Raw genomic sequence first — 19,150 nt, 5'->3', positions numbered from 1 at the left:
TTGTTGTTGTTTTTTAGGGGGGGGGGGGGCGAGTAATTCAGTGCTAAATCAATGTATTTCAATCGCAGTCAGTAAAATTCAGTCAAACAGTACCCTGGGAGAACATCGCCATAGTCATAAGCAAAACACATAATTGTAGTTATATCGTACGATTCCCTCTCCGCTGGTATTGATAATTTTGTTAACCATAAGAACGAGACTGTCATGATGCGCTCCAAGTATTTTGTTTTACTTGCATTACTATGATTGAGAATAAATATAAACAAAACTAAAATGGAAAAAGCACGTATAATTGCATTTCAAAATCTTACTTCAACTAACTTACTTCGCTATTCCATTCATTTGTTTTGGCCCCCGTCATTAAATGTCCACATACAACGCAGAGTGAAGCAGACGACTATTCAAGTGTGAACACAACACTATCATGTATTTGCTTTATGTACAAGAAAATACTTTTACTTTTTCCCGATTCTAAGAAAAAATCTAGCATGGATCTATGCGCATACATCGCTAAAATAGGTGACGTAACGTTATACATGTACACATATTCAGTGGGAATACCCCGTCCCGATCGGATACTAATTTTATCAAATATTTTAGTAGAAGCATAAATGCCGAAATTTATTTCAACAGATTGCGAAAGTTTGTGTTTATTCAATTCTTGAAGGGGCACTGTCGGACCGTATTTGGTACAAAAACGAATATGGTACATTTGTACCATATTCGGCCGAATATGGTACAAATGTACCATACTCGGACCGAAGATGGTACAATTTTCGACCGAATATGGTACAAACAGTGTACCATATTCGGTTGGAATAAGTTTTTCTATGCTCGCCAAAACGTATTTGGTACATACCAAAAAAACTCATAAAAATGAAAATGGCCTACGTATATGGTACATAAATTATGTATTTCTTAATAAATGAAATAGTCTGCCGATGTGTAAACTTTTTTTCAAACTCAAATACATTGTATTAACCTAATATTGGAAGTGACAAAAGTATCATCATCATCATCATCATCATCATCATCATCATCATCATCATCATCATCATCATCATCATCATCATCATCGTCGTCGTCGTCGTCGTCGTCGTAACTAGCAGTAACAGAAACAGCTAACCTAACCACACTTTACATGGATTTTGCTGGTTGTGTAACTGTTTCGCCGGCTAGCTCAGTCGGTTGCGCGTCAGATTGGCACGCAGGCGGCCTGGGTTCGATTCCCGGGCGGGCCAGATACTTTCGTGGAGATCATTAATAGCAAGTTTTAAATTTTTAAAACTTTTTTTTTCGAAAGTGTATTTTCACCAAAATCCGATTTAAGAGATTTTGAGCTCTTTTAAATGAATATATCTCTTCAAAAATAAGGATGTTTGACTGGCTGCTTTAGACAGGTGTGACTGTATTTCTAAACATTACTTTGTAAAGTTGATTTGTCGTTCCGACGTCATATTGCTGAGAAGCCGACAAAGCTTTGAAGTTTCCGATTTTTTCTTTGATAACGTGCCGCTTTAAAAAGGCGGGAATTTTGCACACGAGTCTTACTCAGAAGTCAGTAACCATATTTGACTTGGCGGTCGGCAAGAAAAGTTGTGATTTTCGACTAGAAAGAATTGAAATCCAAACTTTCTTCAAACTTCAAAAGAATTCTTGACAGTAAGTACTGTACATAATTTTAATTTTCAGTTGTCTTAATATGCATTGATGTTTTAACATGCATTGATTTTTATGTTTTATGCCCCCCCCCCCTCAGAGTGCATTTGCAGTTGTCCGTCCGTCTATCCAATTGTCCGTGGCATTCCTTCCGGGTGCGTAACTCCTAAACTGCTAAAATATTTAAGCTACAGTCATTTTTTCGAAAGTGTATTTTCCACCAAAATCAGATCGAGCTCCTGTAATCTGTAGATTTGAACATTTTAAATTTTATGGAGTTTATAGGTCTTTGACCTTCGAACCCTGCCTAGTCGTGACTTCTGGTGAGCGACCTAGGCCCCCAGGGCCCCTTCTTTATATCCCTTCCATCCACGTAGCATTGGTTTCTACAGACCGTTTGTCCGTTGACCGCCATAAGTTTGCCCGCTATTTTTCCCCTGAATTTGAATTCGGTTGGATTTCAATGAAACTTTACATGAAGTACTTGCTACTTTCATTGCGCATATTGCCCGGAAGTTCGGATTGTAAATTTTAGCGGAGCTATCAGACGAGTGATTTTAGCTCAGCTCATGTCGTGAGACATTCGTTTTCGACACGCGGTGTTCAATACAAGCTCTATTAACTAATGAAGTATAAATGTATAATAACTTATTATATTATTTCAGATGAAGGAAGCAATTAGGAGAAAAAGGAAGCAATTAGGGTGCTTGCCCAGGTCGAAGTACGACATTATTGTCAGATGTTTAAACGGATCGTTCGATGTCCCTGTGAAGAAACGGACACCTGAAGAGAATAATTGTTTGGCCATGATTAGAAAACGTAAGGACTTCGAGCTTGGTGACCGGGGTTCTTTATTGTGTGGCGGAAAGCAAGTCCTTGTGAAAGAAGATCTTCCTAGATTTGTTGAGAAGATGTTCATGGAAAACAAAGGATGTGGAGCAAGGGTTATTTACAACAAACTGAAAGTAAATTACACGGGGTTCTCGGAACAAGCTATCCTTGAAATACTGTACAATAGCAAGTATTACCATGAGAAGTATCCGAGATTTACAAACAAGCCAAAGCCAAAGACAATTACAGAAGAGGAACCAGGCAAAAGATGGCAGATTGACATAATTAACATGAAAAATCAAAGTGTTAGCTACAAGGGGTCCACATACAGTTATATTCTACAAGTCGTGGACGTTTATTCTAGGTACGTTATGCCAAAACCCCTGAAAACGAAGAGTTCGCGTGAAGTTGCAAAGGCATTAGAGGACGTGTTGATGGTTAACCTTGCCCCTGACATCATCCAATGTGACAACGGACTGGAATTTAAAGGCCCTAGTATGAAACTTTTGTTGAACAAGTACAACATCAAAATGATCAATAGTAGGCCGTATCATCCTCAATCACAGGGCAAGTGTGAAAGGTCAAACAGTGTTATAAAGGCCAAGATTCTATTTGCAACAAAAAGTAAACGTGGATTTAACTGGGTCGAAGGGCTTCAAGATTTAGCCTATGCCATAAACACAAGTTTCAAACGAGTTCTTGGGGGTCTCACGCCCTTTGAAGCCTACTACGGAAGAAGTCATGTTTTTACCAAAGAACGTCATAGTTCTCGTGAAATAAAGAAAACCATACGGCGAGCAAATAAAAAGGCTTACAGGTCGCTGTTGAAAAACGCAACTTCCCCAAGCAAGTACAAAGTAGGAGAGACAGTATTAATTCGCTATCCCTTTCGAAAATCCAGGGTGCCAACCAAAAGATATGTTATCGAAGGCAAGGTAGAAAAAGTAAAACGAAATGGTGTTTATATCGTGTCATTTCAAGTACCGAACAAACCCGAACTTGGATTCGTAAGCAAATCGGTTGGGGTCGAAAACATGACTAGCCTAACTGTTGCGTTAGAGAAACAACGAAAAATTAAAAAACATTCATTAAAACAGAACCGCTCAGAGAAACAAAATCACAGAACTAAGTACTATCATGTTTTAACACACCATGAAAATCTGCAGTTGTTGGATGAGGTGAATATTGCCATGGACCCAAATCCGGATGGAAATTGTCAATTTGCTGCTATATCGCATCAACTTGGTAAAATTGGTATATACAAAGACGTAGATGCTTTACGTAAGGAAGCAGTCCATCACATTGTAGAAAACAGATATTTCTATGAAACTTTTGTCTATGATGAAACATTTGATGAATACGTTAAGAATATGTCTAAGAATGGGACATACGGCGACAACCTCACGCTCATTGCACTTATGAGAGAATATAATTTGCAGTGCCTGGTAGTTTCTACCCGAGGACTAGAACACTCATCAATTGTGTCAGCAGATGGAAAGTTCGATGGTGATGTTGGAACAATTGCATTGGGGTATTTCCCAGAAGGATTTGGCATGCATTACGTTAGTATCCGTATCAATCAACGCGTGTACAAGGACATAATATCACGCTTAGAACAGTCGTATGACAACGGTGACTCTGGCGACAGCGCTGCGTCTGGCGACAACGCTGCGTCAGGCGACAACGCTGCGTCTGGCGACAACGGTGACTCTGGCGACAACGGTGACTCCGGCGACACCGCTGCGTCTGGCGACAACACTGCATCTGGCGACAACGCTGCGTCTGGCGACAACGGTGACTCTTGCGACAACGGTGACTCCGGCGACAACGGTGACTCCAGCGACAACGGTGACTCCGGCGACAACGGTGACTCCGGCGACAACGCTGCGTCTGGCGACAACGGTGACTCCGGCGACAACGCTGCGTCTGGCGACAACACTGCATCTGGCGACAACGCTGCGTCTGGCGACAACGGTGACTCTTGCGACAACGGTGACTCCGGCGACAACGGTGACTCCAGCGACAACGGTGACTCCGGCGACAACGGTGACTCCGGCGACAACGCTGCGTCTGGCGACAACGGTGACTCCGGCGACAACGGTGACTCTGGCGACAACGGTGACGTCTCTGTGTGTTCAGCCCTGAAAGAGCTTCAAGATATGATAAACAATAGGAGGGCACAGAAGCGAACGACTTTTCCATTTCTGATGTTACCACTTCACATTCAAGTTGAAATTTTTAAGTTCTGCATACAATCAAACCCGTCAATCCAGTTTGTGTTGGCGAAGGTCGGCAAACCCTTTAGAGATTTAATAAGGTCAATGAGTTTGCAAACACCTAGAATTTACATTCGGCCGGATATTGGACTAGATACTAGTAACAGAAATCCTGTTAGCGTTCGTTTCCTATTAACAAGAGCGGGCAGAAACAGCGGTCTTATTTCGGCAATAAAAGAAATCATCAAGGGGCCAAAATGGGCAAACGCATGGCTGCGTTTGCGTGTTAGTGGAATCGGTTGGTATGATATCATAGATGTCATGTACAGACATTACAGGTGAAATATACATGTATATCGGTGTTTGGAAACCTGTTATGTTATTTTTGTGATTGATGATTATGTTCTTCTACCGGAAATTTGTTGTCATTTGCTCATTTACTGGTAACTTTTTACGAAGCACATTTGGGATATTTTGGCTGCTACTAAAATGAATGTATATATGTATATTATGTCTTGTCAAAATGCTACAGTTGGATTAAAATTTAAATGCTGTTCTATGTTCTTCAATATTACTTTGAAAAATCCTGTCAGTATACCAATAAATGAAAAAAGTACAAGTTTGTTGAATCTCTTGAATGAAACAAATTATAAAATACAAAATGTAAAATGAATATGTGATGATGATGATGACAAAACATTTGTGATGATGATGATGGTAAAAAAATTGTGATGATGATGGTGGTGGTGATGATGATGACAGTGGTTATGATGATTGGGGTTTGATGATTGTGGTGATGATGATGATGATGATGATAATGATGATGATGATGATGATAACAAACGTTTTGGGATGATGATGACAGCGATGTTTATCGGACGATGATGATGGTTATAATGTTGATGATAAGTTTTTAGATGATGATGACGGCGATGTTTATCGGCCGACGATGATGATAATGATGATGATGATAACAAAATATTTGTGATGATGATGATGGCGATGTTTATTGGCCGATGATGATGATGATATTCTCATCGTCGTCATCATCATCACAACATCCTCATTATCGACCGAAAACATCGCTGTCATTATCATCACAAAAAAAACTTTTGTGATCACCATTACGATCATGATAATGGATATGATGATGTTGGTTTTGATGGTGATGATGATGGTGGTGTTGGTAAAGATAACAACGATGATGATCATTGGGGTGTTGATAATTGATGTGATGATGATGATGATGATGATGATGATGATGATGATGATGAGATAACGATGATGATGATGATGATGATGATGATGATGAGATAACGATGATGATGATGATGATGATTACGATGATGAGTGTGTATCATATTCGGAACGAATGTGGTACATTTTTCATCCGAATATGGTACAAGTTTGTACCATATTCGGTCAGGCATTTTACCCCAAAACTGCAGATACGTATATGGTACAATTAGACAGTTGTACCATATTCGGCCGAATATGGTACAAACTTGTACATATTCGTTTTTGTACCAAATACGGTCCGACAGGGCACTTTCGCGTTTTGGTTAATTAAAACATTTGAAAAGAGGTTTTCAGGTTTGCACATTTTTGTTGTAGTTAAAAACCGGAACATTATAAGGCGTTACAAACGCGACACGATTAAATGACTCGGAGAGTTCTTTTGTTATCATTATATTGTTTAGACATTGTGTCACGTAATCGAATGTACTTAGTGAAAATAAAACAAGTCTCTGATGTCTAAAATATTTCTTTTATTTTACTCTATTCCCTAACACCAAAATTGTACTATAGTCAAAACGAATAATTTCAAAGTCAAGATAAATAACATAACATGAATAATTCCTAAGAGAAAGCGAGGTCCCGTCTGCCTATTTTGAGGGTTATTTATACCAATTCCGTTATGTATTCGCTTAATTCGTGACCCACGCCTGTCAACAAGTAATGGACGTCAAACGTGTGTATCTTGGCGTATATAGACAGATGATGTATGATCCCTGCAGATTTTACACCGCCTGTACTCGCGGGCCCCTATTTAATTTGACAAGCCAATTTGTATTCACACCTGGAACACGTATCGGATTGTCGGTCCTCCCCGCTTAATGTATTTACTAATTGTTTATATGCATTTTGCGAGTCACGATTCTTATATTTTACGCATCGGAATGCCGTGTTTCTTCCCTCTTAAAGTATCTACTAATTGTTTATGTGTTTTTTACGATATTACTGAAATATATCTATTATCTTTTCATGAAATAAACGCCTAATGTATTTAGTAATTGTTTATATGTATTTTGCGAGTCCCGATTCTTATGTTTTCTGTTAGTTACATCTTACTGAAATATTTCTATTGACTTTTCATAAAATAAACCCATAAAAGTAATATACTCATTATAACCCATTACATTACACATCTACATAATCAATTTTCAAATTTCATTACACCCTACCCGAAGATTCTATTTCCTAAATTAGTTTGTTTATACAACAATAACACGACAATAACAACACAATAATGTACAATGAGATAAATTCTGTTATTATATATATATTATATGTACAATTATAATGTACATTACGTTACAATTGCGAGCATTGCTTATATAACGTATTAATTACAATCTCTTTTTGGCATGGATGGCTGAGTGGTTTACGTGATACCGGAATCTCGTTCTGAAACTTAGCGCATACCGAACAATCGTTCGAAAAGCTTCCGGTTGTTTGGTACTCTAAGCGGAAATGCTGATCGATATCGTCTGCTTGCGTTAATAGTCAGCGCGTTAGTGACGGAACACCGGCATCACGTAGACGTCATAAATTTCGTAATCGTCCTCAAGAAACACACAATAACGGAATCCGGATAGTGCCATCTATAATCTCGCCCTTCTTTCATCAAGGGCGACACACGAAGCGATACACGATATTTTGCGCGACACACGATATTTTGCGCGTTACACGAAGCGACGCGCGAGAATGTACCACGAAATATCGCCCTTGTACATGTAGCCCAAAAGGCGATATATCGTGGTATATTTCACGTGTCGCTTCGAGTATCGCGCAAAATATCGTGTGTCGCTTCGTATATCGCGCAAAATATCGTGTGTCGCTTCGTGTATCGCGCAAAATATCGTGTCTCGCGTTCAAAGGACGACACACGAAACACGAAGCGACACACGATATTTTGCCCCTCACAAAAAGCGATACACGATGTTTTATTATTCAAATATCGCCCATATAATCCGAATAAGACCGCGACACACGACACACGAAGCGATACTCGATATTTTGCGCGATACACGAAGCAACACGGAATATTTGTACTGTTCAAATATCACTGTAATAATATCGCCTGTCGACTCTCGCGTTTTTAATGGCTAAAAATTACTGTAACACCGTTTAAAAAACGCGAGAGTCGACAGGCGATATTATTACAGTGATATTTGAACAGTACAAATATCGCGTGTCGCTCCGTGTATTGCGCAAAATATAGAGTATCGCTTCGTGTGTCGTGACGAGATTCGGATTATATAGGCGATATTTGAATACAAAAATATCGTGTATCGCTTCGTGTGTCACGAAGAGAAACGCGATATTTACCACGATATATTGCCGTTTTGGCTACCTACACAAGGGTGATATTTCGTAGTACATTCTCGCGAGTCGCTTCGTGTATTGCGCAAAATGTCGTATGTCGCGCAAAATATCGTGTCGCCCTAGATGAAACAATGTATTAGTTCGTTTTTCTCGATAAATGTTCGATCTTAAATATAGGTTTCAACGTAGTAAGAAGTCAAAAAAAGCAATATAATGTTTTCCGGTTTATTCTGAATGACGTCATACATGACGCCATCGAATTTGACGTTGATATTTTAACGGTCCCGATACCATTTTAAAGTCGAACGGAAACGGGACAAGTATTTATTAGTTTAAATAGAAAAAAGCACGTATTTGATAATACGAATTTAGTGTGTCGTACGCAGGACTAAGTACCTCAATATTAAGGAATGTGTACCTTTTCATTAAGTAAAGAATAAATCATCGTATTTAGGAGTTGTTGTTTCCTTATTGAGGAGTTGATTCCTCGTTATTTAGGAACTAGGACCTCCCTATGTACCTTAGTATTGGTGACTCCTTCTTTACGACCTGAAACCTCCTAATTTATTATTACATGGTTCCTCCTTTACTTCGAATTGATACGAGTGTGTACTAAGTATCTCCCTATTTAGAGAGTCTAGTTTTGAAACCAATGGTATTGACTGCACACTGACGATTTCACTATGGACGTGATTCAGGTTAGGTGGCTCTACAACTGCTTGGTGGTGTCGGAGGATGACAACGTTACCATGGAGATGGTCGATGCCGACAGGGCGCGCTTCACCATCCAGCGGCCATACGCAAGTGACTGGTAACCGACGTGTTTTAATTATGTTGAAAGTAATGTACACATATGCGCTCCAAGTTAATTAAGCAAATATCGCCCACTTGTTTCAATTTTCGAAGTTTCTGCATTTGAATATATTAACACTTAATACATTCGAAAACTCATTTGAATACATATAATCACGATTTGCTTGTTATGTCCCTAATCAATAAATATTGATGATATTTATAACTTGAATTTATAATCGGAAAATCGATATAATTATTTACATCAGTATTTTGAACATACTGAAATACCTAGGACTTAACAACCAGTGTCGTAAACAAACACTTGACTGCCACGGTCTAAGGTGGGATATTGTTGGTTAATTTATTCGAGTCCATCTTTTGTTTCTGTACCCAGTTTCCTAGTGATAAAACCCGCACAGAGAAAGGATGCTGGCTCGTACGCATGCGTGGCGAATGCATCCACCGTCATATCCGCCCGAGTGGTCATAGAGTGTAAGTAAACTGTTGTAATTGCCACGGTCTTCAATGTTAAAAAACTAAAATGAAAGAGCGATTAATTAATCACTCAGTAAGTAACAAGATACGCATGTTTGAAAACAGGTTTTATAACCAAATAGTCAAATGTTGAGCAACTGTACTGTGCACAAACATATGTATTCGACCCTTTTAGACGCCCCGAAGATCGTTGGTTACCACTCTCGTGACATCCACATGCAGGTGTGCGAGCGGACACCACGTGTCGTCATGTGGTGCAACGTGACTGGTCAGCCCTCTCCCAGCGTCAAGTGGTTTTACCGGAAGGACGAGAACTCGCCACAGACTTGTAAGAAAATTCATCAGTTGTTCGTATGTGATATTGTCCCTGAGTTATTTCCCTTATTACAAAGAATGTATTTGTTTGTTCAATCTGATATTTCTCCATAGTATTTTCAGCCATATTAGGGCGATATGTTAACACACACTATTCCGGTTAACTTGTACTACGTGTACTTACATACTATTAACTGACATTCGCCCTAAATAAATCAGAGGTAAGGAAAGAATGGTAATAGAAGGGATTTCACGACTAATCCATCACTAGTTAAATGGGGCGGTTTATATTGCAGATATCGGCCTCTATAATCACATGATCTTTATTTCGGACGTGGATCACTCCAACCAAGGTCAATATCGATGTGAGGTCAGCAACGCGCACGGAAGTTACGTCATTGTATTCCACGTTCACGTGGAAACATATGAGAGTTGTTGACAAACGTTTTAATACTCGTAATTTCTCTGTCTTTATTTCTCAAAGAATATTGTATATAATGTTATATAATATATAATATTATAAATATAAATATGGGCTCATTCCTTACAGTTTTAGTGAAAAGAATGTGTTTAATCAAAATAGGACACAAGTGGAATAGAGAAAAATTGCATACCAAACGTTCGATGCAATTGCAAACTTCACAGTCAGTTCTGACTTACTCTGAATAGGGAAGATTTAACTAGTTTTCACTTTTTGGTGAAAGTGTCATGGACGTCATTAATAGGATTTTGTTAAATAATATTTCCTCTACGTTTTAATGGCTTTATATCGTAAACTTACGCAAATGTGTTCCATTACAGATTGTATTCTAACACTGGATCCAAACAATCCAAGCTGGCCGGGCATCATGATACAAACCGGAAATGCCGTCATAGCTTTTTCTAACGTGGGCCACAATGACAACAATGACAACAGCAACATTAATGCGTTAACACTAATGTTGGCGGGTCTTGTTTTGTTGAATGTGCTTGAATGACTTTAAACACTAAAATACACATTTCAAATCACAGCGAAACGACATATCAATTAAATACTTCAGTTAAACCAGAAAAGAAAACATCTAAAAGTGTGTTCAACTGTTTATACAAATCATAAATGACAAGTAATAAAGCTAGCTATACATATCATATCCATGTAATGATATTAATTGGCTGTGCATCATTTCAAAGGCGTATATCGACGGAAAATACAAGAACGGAATTGTTTTCAGAAATACTTAGTAAACGATCAGTTAATTGGTTTAAAGGGGCCTTTTCACAGATTTTGGCAATTATTGAAGCTTGTCATTAAATGCTTTATATTGATAAATTTAAACATCGGACCTCAAAATCTTAAGTAAAACAAAAGAAGACAATTTAAAAAAGAAAAACAAAATAGCCCTCAACTGGGCTCGAACCACTAACCCCTGGAGTCCTGGAGTCCTGGAGTAAGAAGTATAACGCCTAGATCACTCAACCATCCGTGCTTACGCTGTCAGCGGATGTATTTTTGCTTATTTAAGCAATCCTCGAAGTTTCCCAAAATATAACGACAACAACAGACATTCTAAATTATTCGATCGTTTCGCGTTGCAACGCTTTATAATTTTCAGGTTTTCAAATCGTCAAAAGATGCATATAATGGATATTTTAGAGCATGGTAAATGTTCAGTATTACTATTTCCTCTGAAATATCATAACTAAAACGAAAATTTGCGAATCCGATACAACGTTTTTTTAATTTTGTCAGTTTACCAAAATGTGAAAAGGCCCATTAAATGCTGAAAAAGTTGACCAAGTATCGCACTATTGATTTGAATTGAACTGCTTGACTTCTGTAGAGGTCTATTCAAATCCTATTTGAAAGGTGTCCATAAAAACGCATGATTCCATTTAAAATACAATTTATTAAGACATAGGAAGCCCAACAATGAATCACAATTGCAAATAAATGTTTTCTGATATGCTATGTCGATGTCTTCATATTTTCTGGAGTAAATGTCAAAAGCTGGCATTCCGCGAAGAAAAATTTCTCAGAAGGCATTAAGAAACATCAATAAACGCAGTAAATGACTACCAGATCTTGGGCCCAGTGCGACCCGTCATGATCTTCGATGGATTGGGTTCTGAAATATAAACGAACAAAGCATAATATGTGTGTATTTAGAAATTAAAAAGGTCCTTCCGTGTCTGAGGCCGCTTTATGTAAGGACCCGAAGTGTGTCCCAGCACTCCTACCAAATTAACTGGCTTGACTTCGCACATGCTTTCGGGAACGGGGATTGAGCCAGGGTCGAGTAAGTGAACCAACCACTGCACGGGGATTGAGCCAGGGTCGAGTACATAAACGGGGATTGAGCCAGGGTCGAGTAAGGGAACGGGGATTGAGTCAAGGTGGAGTAAATGAACGTAGATTGAGCCAGGGTCGAGTAAGTGAACGGGGATTGAGCCAGGGTCGAGTAAGTGAACGGGGATTGAGCCAAGGTCGAGTAAGGGAGCACGGATTGAGCCATGGTCGAGTAAGTGAACGTGGATTGAGCCAGGTTTGAGTAAGTGAAAAGGGATTGAGCCAGGGTTGAGTAAGTGAACGGGAATTGAGCCAGGGTCGAGTAAGTGAACGGGAATTGAGCCAGTGTCGGGTAAGTGAACGGGGATTGAGCCAGGGTCAAGTTCGTGAACGGGGATTGAGCCAGCGTCGAGTAAGTGAAGGGGATTTAGCCAGGGTCGAGTAAGTGAACGGGGATTGAGCCAGGGTCCAGTAAGTGAGCGGGGATTGAGCCAGGGTCGAGTAAGTGAAAAGGGATTGAGCCAGGGTCAAGTTAGTGAACGGGGATTGTGCCAGGTTCGAGGAAGGGAACGGGGATTGAGCCAGGGTAGAGTAAGTGAACTGGGATTGAGCCAAGGTCAAGTAAGTGAACAGGGATTGAGTCAGGGTCGAGTCAGTGAACGGGGATTGAGCCAGGGTCGAGTAAGAGAACGGGGATTGAGCCAGGGTCGAGTAAGTTAACGGAGATTGAGCCAGGGTCGAGTAAGTGAACAGGAATTGAGCCAGGGTCGAGTAAGGAAACGTTGATTGAGCCAGGGTCGAGTCAGTGAACGTGGATTGAGCCAGGGTCGAGTAAGTGAACGGGGATTGAGCCAGGGTCGAGAAAGTAAACGGGTATTGAGCCAGGGTCGAGTAAGTGAACGGGGATTGAGCCATGGTCGAGTAAGTGAACGGGGATTGAGCCATGGTCGAGTAAGTGAACGTGGATTGAGCCAGGGTCGGGAGAGTGAACGGGGATTGAGCCAGTGACGAGTAAGTTAACGGGGATTGAGCCAGGGTCGAGTAAGTGAACGGGGATTGAGTCATGGTCGAGTAAGTGAACGTGGATTGAGCCAGGGTCGAGTATGTGAGTGGGGATTGAGCCAGAGTCGAGTAAATGAACGTGGATCGAGCCAGGCTCAAGTAAGTGAACGTAGATTGAGCCAGGGTCGAGTAATTGAACGGGGATTGAGCCAGGGTCGAGTAAGTGAACGGGGGCATTGAGCCAGGGTCAAGTAAATGAAAGGGGATTAACCAAGGTTCGAGTAAGTGAACGGGGATTGAGCCAGGGTCGAGAAAGTGAACGGGGATTGAGCCAGGGTCGAGTAAGTGAACAGGGATGGAGTCAGTGTCGAGTTAGTAAACAGGGATTGAGCCAGGGTCGTGTAATTGAATGGGGATTGTGCCAGGGTCGACTAAATGAACGGGGATTGAGCTAGGGCAGGTGTAAGCGAACGGGAATTGAGCCAAGGTCGAGTAAGTGAACAGGGATTGAGCCAGGGTCGAGTAAATGGACGGGGATCGAGTTAGGGTCGAGTCTGTGAACGGGGATTGAGCCAGGGTCGAGTAGGTGAACGTGGATTGAGCAAGGGTCGAGTAAGTGAACGGTGATTGAGCCAGGGTCGAGTAAGTGAACGGGCATTGAGCCAGGGTCGAGCAAGTAAACGTGGATTGAGCCAAGGTCGAGTAAGTGAACGGGGATTGAGCCAGGGTTGAGTAAGTGAAAAGGGATTGAGCCAGGGTCGAGTAAGTGAACGTGGATTGAGCAAGGGACGAGTAAGTGAACGGTGATTGAGCCAGGGTCGAGTAAGTGAACGGGCATTGAGCCAGGGTCGAGTAAGTAAACGTGGATTGAGCCAAGGTCGAGTAAATGAACGTGGATTGAGCCAGAGTCGAGTAAGTGAACGTGGATTGAGCCAGAGCGAGTAAGTTAATGTTGATTGAACCAGGTTCGAGTAAGGAAACCAACCACTGCGGAACGTGGATTGAGCCAGGGTCGAGTAAGTGAACGTGGATTGAGCCAGGGTCGAGTAAGTGATCGGAGATTGAGCCGAGTCGAGTAAGAGAACGGGGATTAAGCCAGGGTCGAGAAAGTGAACGGGATTTAACCAGGGTCGAGTAAGGGAACGGGGGTTGAGCCAGGGTCGAGTAAGAGAACGGGGATTGAGCCAGGGTCGAGTAAGTGAACGGGGATTGAGCCAGGGTCGACTAAATGAACGGGGATTGTGCCAGGGTCGAGTAAGGGAATGGGGATTGAGCGAGTAAGGGAACCAACCACTGCGGAACGGGGATTGAGCCAGGGTAACGTAAGTGAACGGGGATTGTGCCAGGGTCGAGTAAGTGAGCGGTGATTGAGCCAGGATCGAGTTAGTGAACGTGGATTGAGCCAGGGTCGAGTAAAGAAACGGGGATTGAGCCAGGGTCGAGTAAGGGAACGGAGATTGAGCCAGGGTCGAGTAATTGAACGGGGATTGAGCCAGGGTCGAGTAAGTGAACGGAGATTGAGCCAGGGTCGAGTAAGTGAACGGGGATTGAGCCAGGGTCGAGTAAGTTAACGGGGATTAAGCCAGGGTCGAATAAGGGAACCAATCACTGCGCTAATTTGAAGGTCCCAAAGCATAATAATTTTGCAATTATGTTTATAGAGGTGTGAAATCACTGCGTTCGTCTGATCTCTAGTCATTAAATTCCTAATATAATCATTTAATTGTGATTAACCAATCTAAAGCCTATGTAAAGCGATAATGTACTGTTAGTATTTATTGTCAATTACTCTATCGGAACATGCCTGTGTATGCCTCTTAATACCAAGAATTTCGTTTGTTATGCGCAAAATCACACTTGTTAGTTGAGAATCGACACATGTGGACACATTCTACCCACACAATTTTCTCATAAAATATTTCGAGTTTAGCAATGTAAAAGTGTTTTTTATAAGTGAGTGAAAAATAAAACGAAATGCATTATCCACGTAACCTCGTTTACATTAATGATTACACCAATTTTAATCAGAGTATTTCCAGTACTTTTTTAATCATTTTTGGATATAACAGACAGACAGACGGAAAGAGTGTAAAACAAAAGTCCTCTCCGGTGTAACAATAGGAGACTAGGAGGTAGGAGACTAGTAAAGGAAACAAAAATACACATAAGTTGAACTATGCATTCACAAAATCCGGCATCAAGCTAAGGTTTATGTAATAAAAACGAGGTTTTTTATCCAAACTTAAGTATAAAGACAAGCTATAGCTCTGATCACGAAATAATTTGACTTAGCTAAACACATAAGAGCCATGCTCTGCGACAACGGAGTTTAATGAATGTACGTTAAGTGTTGTCAAAGATAAGCCTGTGCAGTCAGGGCAGGCTACTCCGGGACGACATTCTCCGCCGGAACTGGATTTTTGCTAAGAAGATATTTTCTTTAGGCGAAAATTACCATAAAAGCGGAATATGACGTCACTGATTAGCCTGTGAGGACTGTACATGCTAATCAGGAGCTACATTTTAAGCACGTGCATTAAATACCGTTTTCCAGATTGATGTCCATTTACACAAAGTTTCTTCACGTACTCATCGGCGGCTTGGGCTCCTTGAAGTCGAGCATGGGGTCTGACTTCCGGACGTAGGGACCCGCTTGGGGTTGCCGCTTGTCCCACATCATGGGAGCGCCGGGGACTGCACCTGGGTTGGTTCCGGCTCCCCGAGAGTGATGCGAGCCACTTCTTCGTCGCCTTCCTCAATGCCGGCCTCGGCGCGCAAGATTGCGCGGTAGTAATGGCGCTTCTCACTATGCAAGGGAAGATGTGTTTGCTGTTTTGTGTGCGTGCTTATATGTTTGTTTAAATTGTTCGATGTTTTCAACAGTATTTCAATTATATCCTGGCCGTTAATTAACATACTCACACATTTCCTGAGTTCGCTGGTTTACCAGTGCTAATGCAAATACGTTTACAATTAACGGACAAGTGCTCAACTCGAATAAGAAGTAGATGGGAAGTTAAGACCAATCAAAAACTATTGCAATAACTTCATTCATGAAAAGTGTTCACCTTAATATAAACGAATTTGCATGACCACGCTTTTTAATGCGGGCCCTTTTCTTACTTTCTTGTCATTTTTCCGAGCCCAGGTAGCTTCTTCCGGCACCAGGGTATACACCAGCGGTATCGCTTGACCTGCACCATATACGCCATAGTGAGTGCAACGACCACCAGTAACAGCGTCCTGCCGAGAGCAGACAGCACGGAAACCCACGAAACGCTTCGGGTATTTTCGAGAAACTCTGTGGGCCGATCGGTGGTCGTCGTGGTGGTCGTTGACGTCTGCAACGGGACTTCGGGTTCAAATCTATGTTTCTCGTTCTTACAGGGGCCGCTTTTAAGTTAACGGCAGAAAATTTATGAGTTTTTGTGTTTTAAATGTGTTTATATTTGTTCATAGTTGATTGTTGTTAGTTGAATCGATGACTATGGAATATGATAACGACAAAATACACAATGGTGTCCGTGTGTAAGAGTTGTGTTTTACTGTTGTTTACCTATAATTACTTATGTTTTGGGTGTAAATGTAGGCGAGTTATTTTTGTGGGATAAAATGGAAAATTCTTCGGGAATTCGGCTTTAAATTAAACGAGTCTTCTTTCTTGTGTTTTTATCTTAATCGGTAATATTATAAACCTGTAGTTGTTGTTTTTATGTTTTATCGTGTTTTACATTACGTGTAGTTTAAACATATATAACGGTGGCCCTTGAACCTACGTACCACATTCCTTTGAAAGTTTTGCCGAAGTTGGGGTATAAGAGTATCGTATGAACATAATTCTGACAATAGCGTGTGGGTATGGGCGGTAAATATTGTAATCTCTTACCCCGGAAATGAACACCGTCACGGATGCCGTCGACGTGTGGCGCGTTCCACTATGGTCTGCCACGTTCTCGGCGAGCACCACGAGATCGTACGAGACAGACTCTATACGCGAACAGAGGTTTCTTCCACGTCTCGTTAACGTAAATATTTCCTGTGTGCAGAAAAAATAATTAAAAAGTAAAAGTTTTAATTCCCAGGGTAATGATGACTTAATTGTGGTATTTGTTTGCCTTAATTAAGACAAACTTATAATAATGCAGACGATTGTACGTTTAACTCACTTTAAGCAGTCCAGTGTATATAGTTTTAAGCTTCGTTATTTAGATTGTTATAATGCATAACATATTGTCACTTCAACAGTTTTCTTACAAATTTTTTCTTCTTTTCTATATATCTCAGTAGAAAGTTATTCGTTTCTAAAAAGAGGAATAAATAAATAAAATCCTGGTAAAAAGAAAACAATGTAATGCATTAAAAGTTCATGGCATTGGTTATGATGAACGAAATGTGCGAATGTGGATGGAAGCCATCTATAAAAAGCATTTGAAAATGTCAATGGTTGAAAATATGCGGCTAGAATGTAATACAGACTATCGACACTAGGCACGAGAACGGAATACAGACTATTGACGCTTGGCACGAATGTATAGTGCAACACATACTATTTACGCTTGGCACGTAGGAAGAATGGAATATATATTATTGACGCTTGTGAAGAATGTAGAATGGAATACAGGCTATTGCCGCTTGTCGCGAATGTAGAATGGAATACAGGCTATTGGTGCTGGTCGCAAATGTAGAATGGTATACAGACTATTCACGCTTGGCACGAATGTAGAATAGAATATAGACTTTTGAAGCTTGACACAAATGTAGAATGGAATACAGACTATTGAAGCTTGGTACGAATATAGAATGGAATACAGACTATCGAAGCTTGACACGAAGGTGTACATACGTTAACAGCTTTTGCGTCAATACAACAGTGCAATTAGTATTTAGTATATCGGTATTATTTTGCCGATTGTCATTCGTTTGTCATTCAAGCCAAGCCTGTGCACGCTTTATTCTTTATAAAACACGCAAGGGTTCGTGGTATATCTTGATCTCCTGAGTATCCTCCCCAGTATGTATACCCTGATAAGACTGCGGGGTTGCGCAGGCTGGAGCTACACTGATAACATATTGTATGAGACCATTTGCGCATGACGCGGGTCTTTATACATCTTATTGTGTCTTGTAAATGGAAAATCAAATCACGATACTTCGATACTTACACTGTGATGTTTATAGCAAATTGGCAAATGTCGTTTTATGTCACACATGTGTGACTGGATGATAAAACGATTTCCCTTCATTTATGGACACTATGCCATTTCGGTTTTGTCACCAGACAAATGGCATTTACCGACGGGTTTTCATTCATTTCTTCCTCTAAAATGTGTGTTGTTTGATAGCATAAGGCTTTTATTGATTGTACATTCCGTCTTCCCCTGACGATTTACTAACCCAGCACTGACTTTGAAAGTTTTAGGGTTGTAATTTACCGGTAGGGCGTAATTGTAACTGGGCAAAAATGTGTATGTTAAGTTTGACATGCAGACAGTAGTCGTCATTTCCCTACACTGAACAGTGTTACGTCCTACAATACAAAGACGGAGGATTAGGCTCAAATCCGCCAATCGAATGAATGGAGTGTTTTCATTCCGGTCTGCTGGCGTTATTTGAAGGTCATTTAAGGTGAAAAGCTAAGGTAAAACAGCTACGACGAAAAACAGCGTACCAAAATCGTTAATAACCAGGAAGCCTTTTGAGAACGGGTTTACAAGAAGGCTGAAGCATATGTTGCTGTATTGGGTCGACCTGTCGCTGTCAGCAGCAGTCACCTGACCGACAAACCGGCCTGCCGCCAGATCCGGCACCTGGAAAATGTAGTAGTCGGTCGACTGTGCGAACACCGGCGCGTTGTCATTAGCATCCTGCGGAAATAAAATATTTGTTTTACTAATTAGTTGTAGTTGTGTTTGTTTCACCTTAAATCTGTATATAAAGTCTAAATCCTTTATATTCTTTGAAA

The 19,150-nt window shown here is 40.8% G+C and overlaps 2 protein-coding genes across 9 annotated transcripts in view; both read right to left on the bottom strand.

The window, feature by feature from the left end:
• LOC127837163 (uncharacterized) overlaps positions 1-19,150 on the bottom strand; it is a 768,625-nt gene that overhangs the window by 161,525 nt on the left and 587,950 nt on the right. The window lies entirely within an intron of this gene.
• On the bottom strand, positions 12,565-13,425 carry LOC127838290 (uncharacterized). The gene has a single exon (XM_052365933.1). It carries the CDS (start codon positions 13,423-13,425, stop codon positions 12,565-12,567), a length of 861 nt encoding a protein of 286 aa, XP_052221893.1.

This window comes from Dreissena polymorpha, chromosome 7, assembly GCF_020536995.1.
Source record: "Dreissena polymorpha isolate Duluth1 chromosome 7, UMN_Dpol_1.0, whole genome shotgun sequence".
In the NCBI taxonomy this organism is placed as follows: domain Eukaryota; kingdom Metazoa; phylum Mollusca; class Bivalvia; order Myida; family Dreissenidae; genus Dreissena; species Dreissena polymorpha.
Note: the sequence above shows the minus strand (reverse complement) of the source record. Positions and strands in the feature narration are given on the sequence as shown.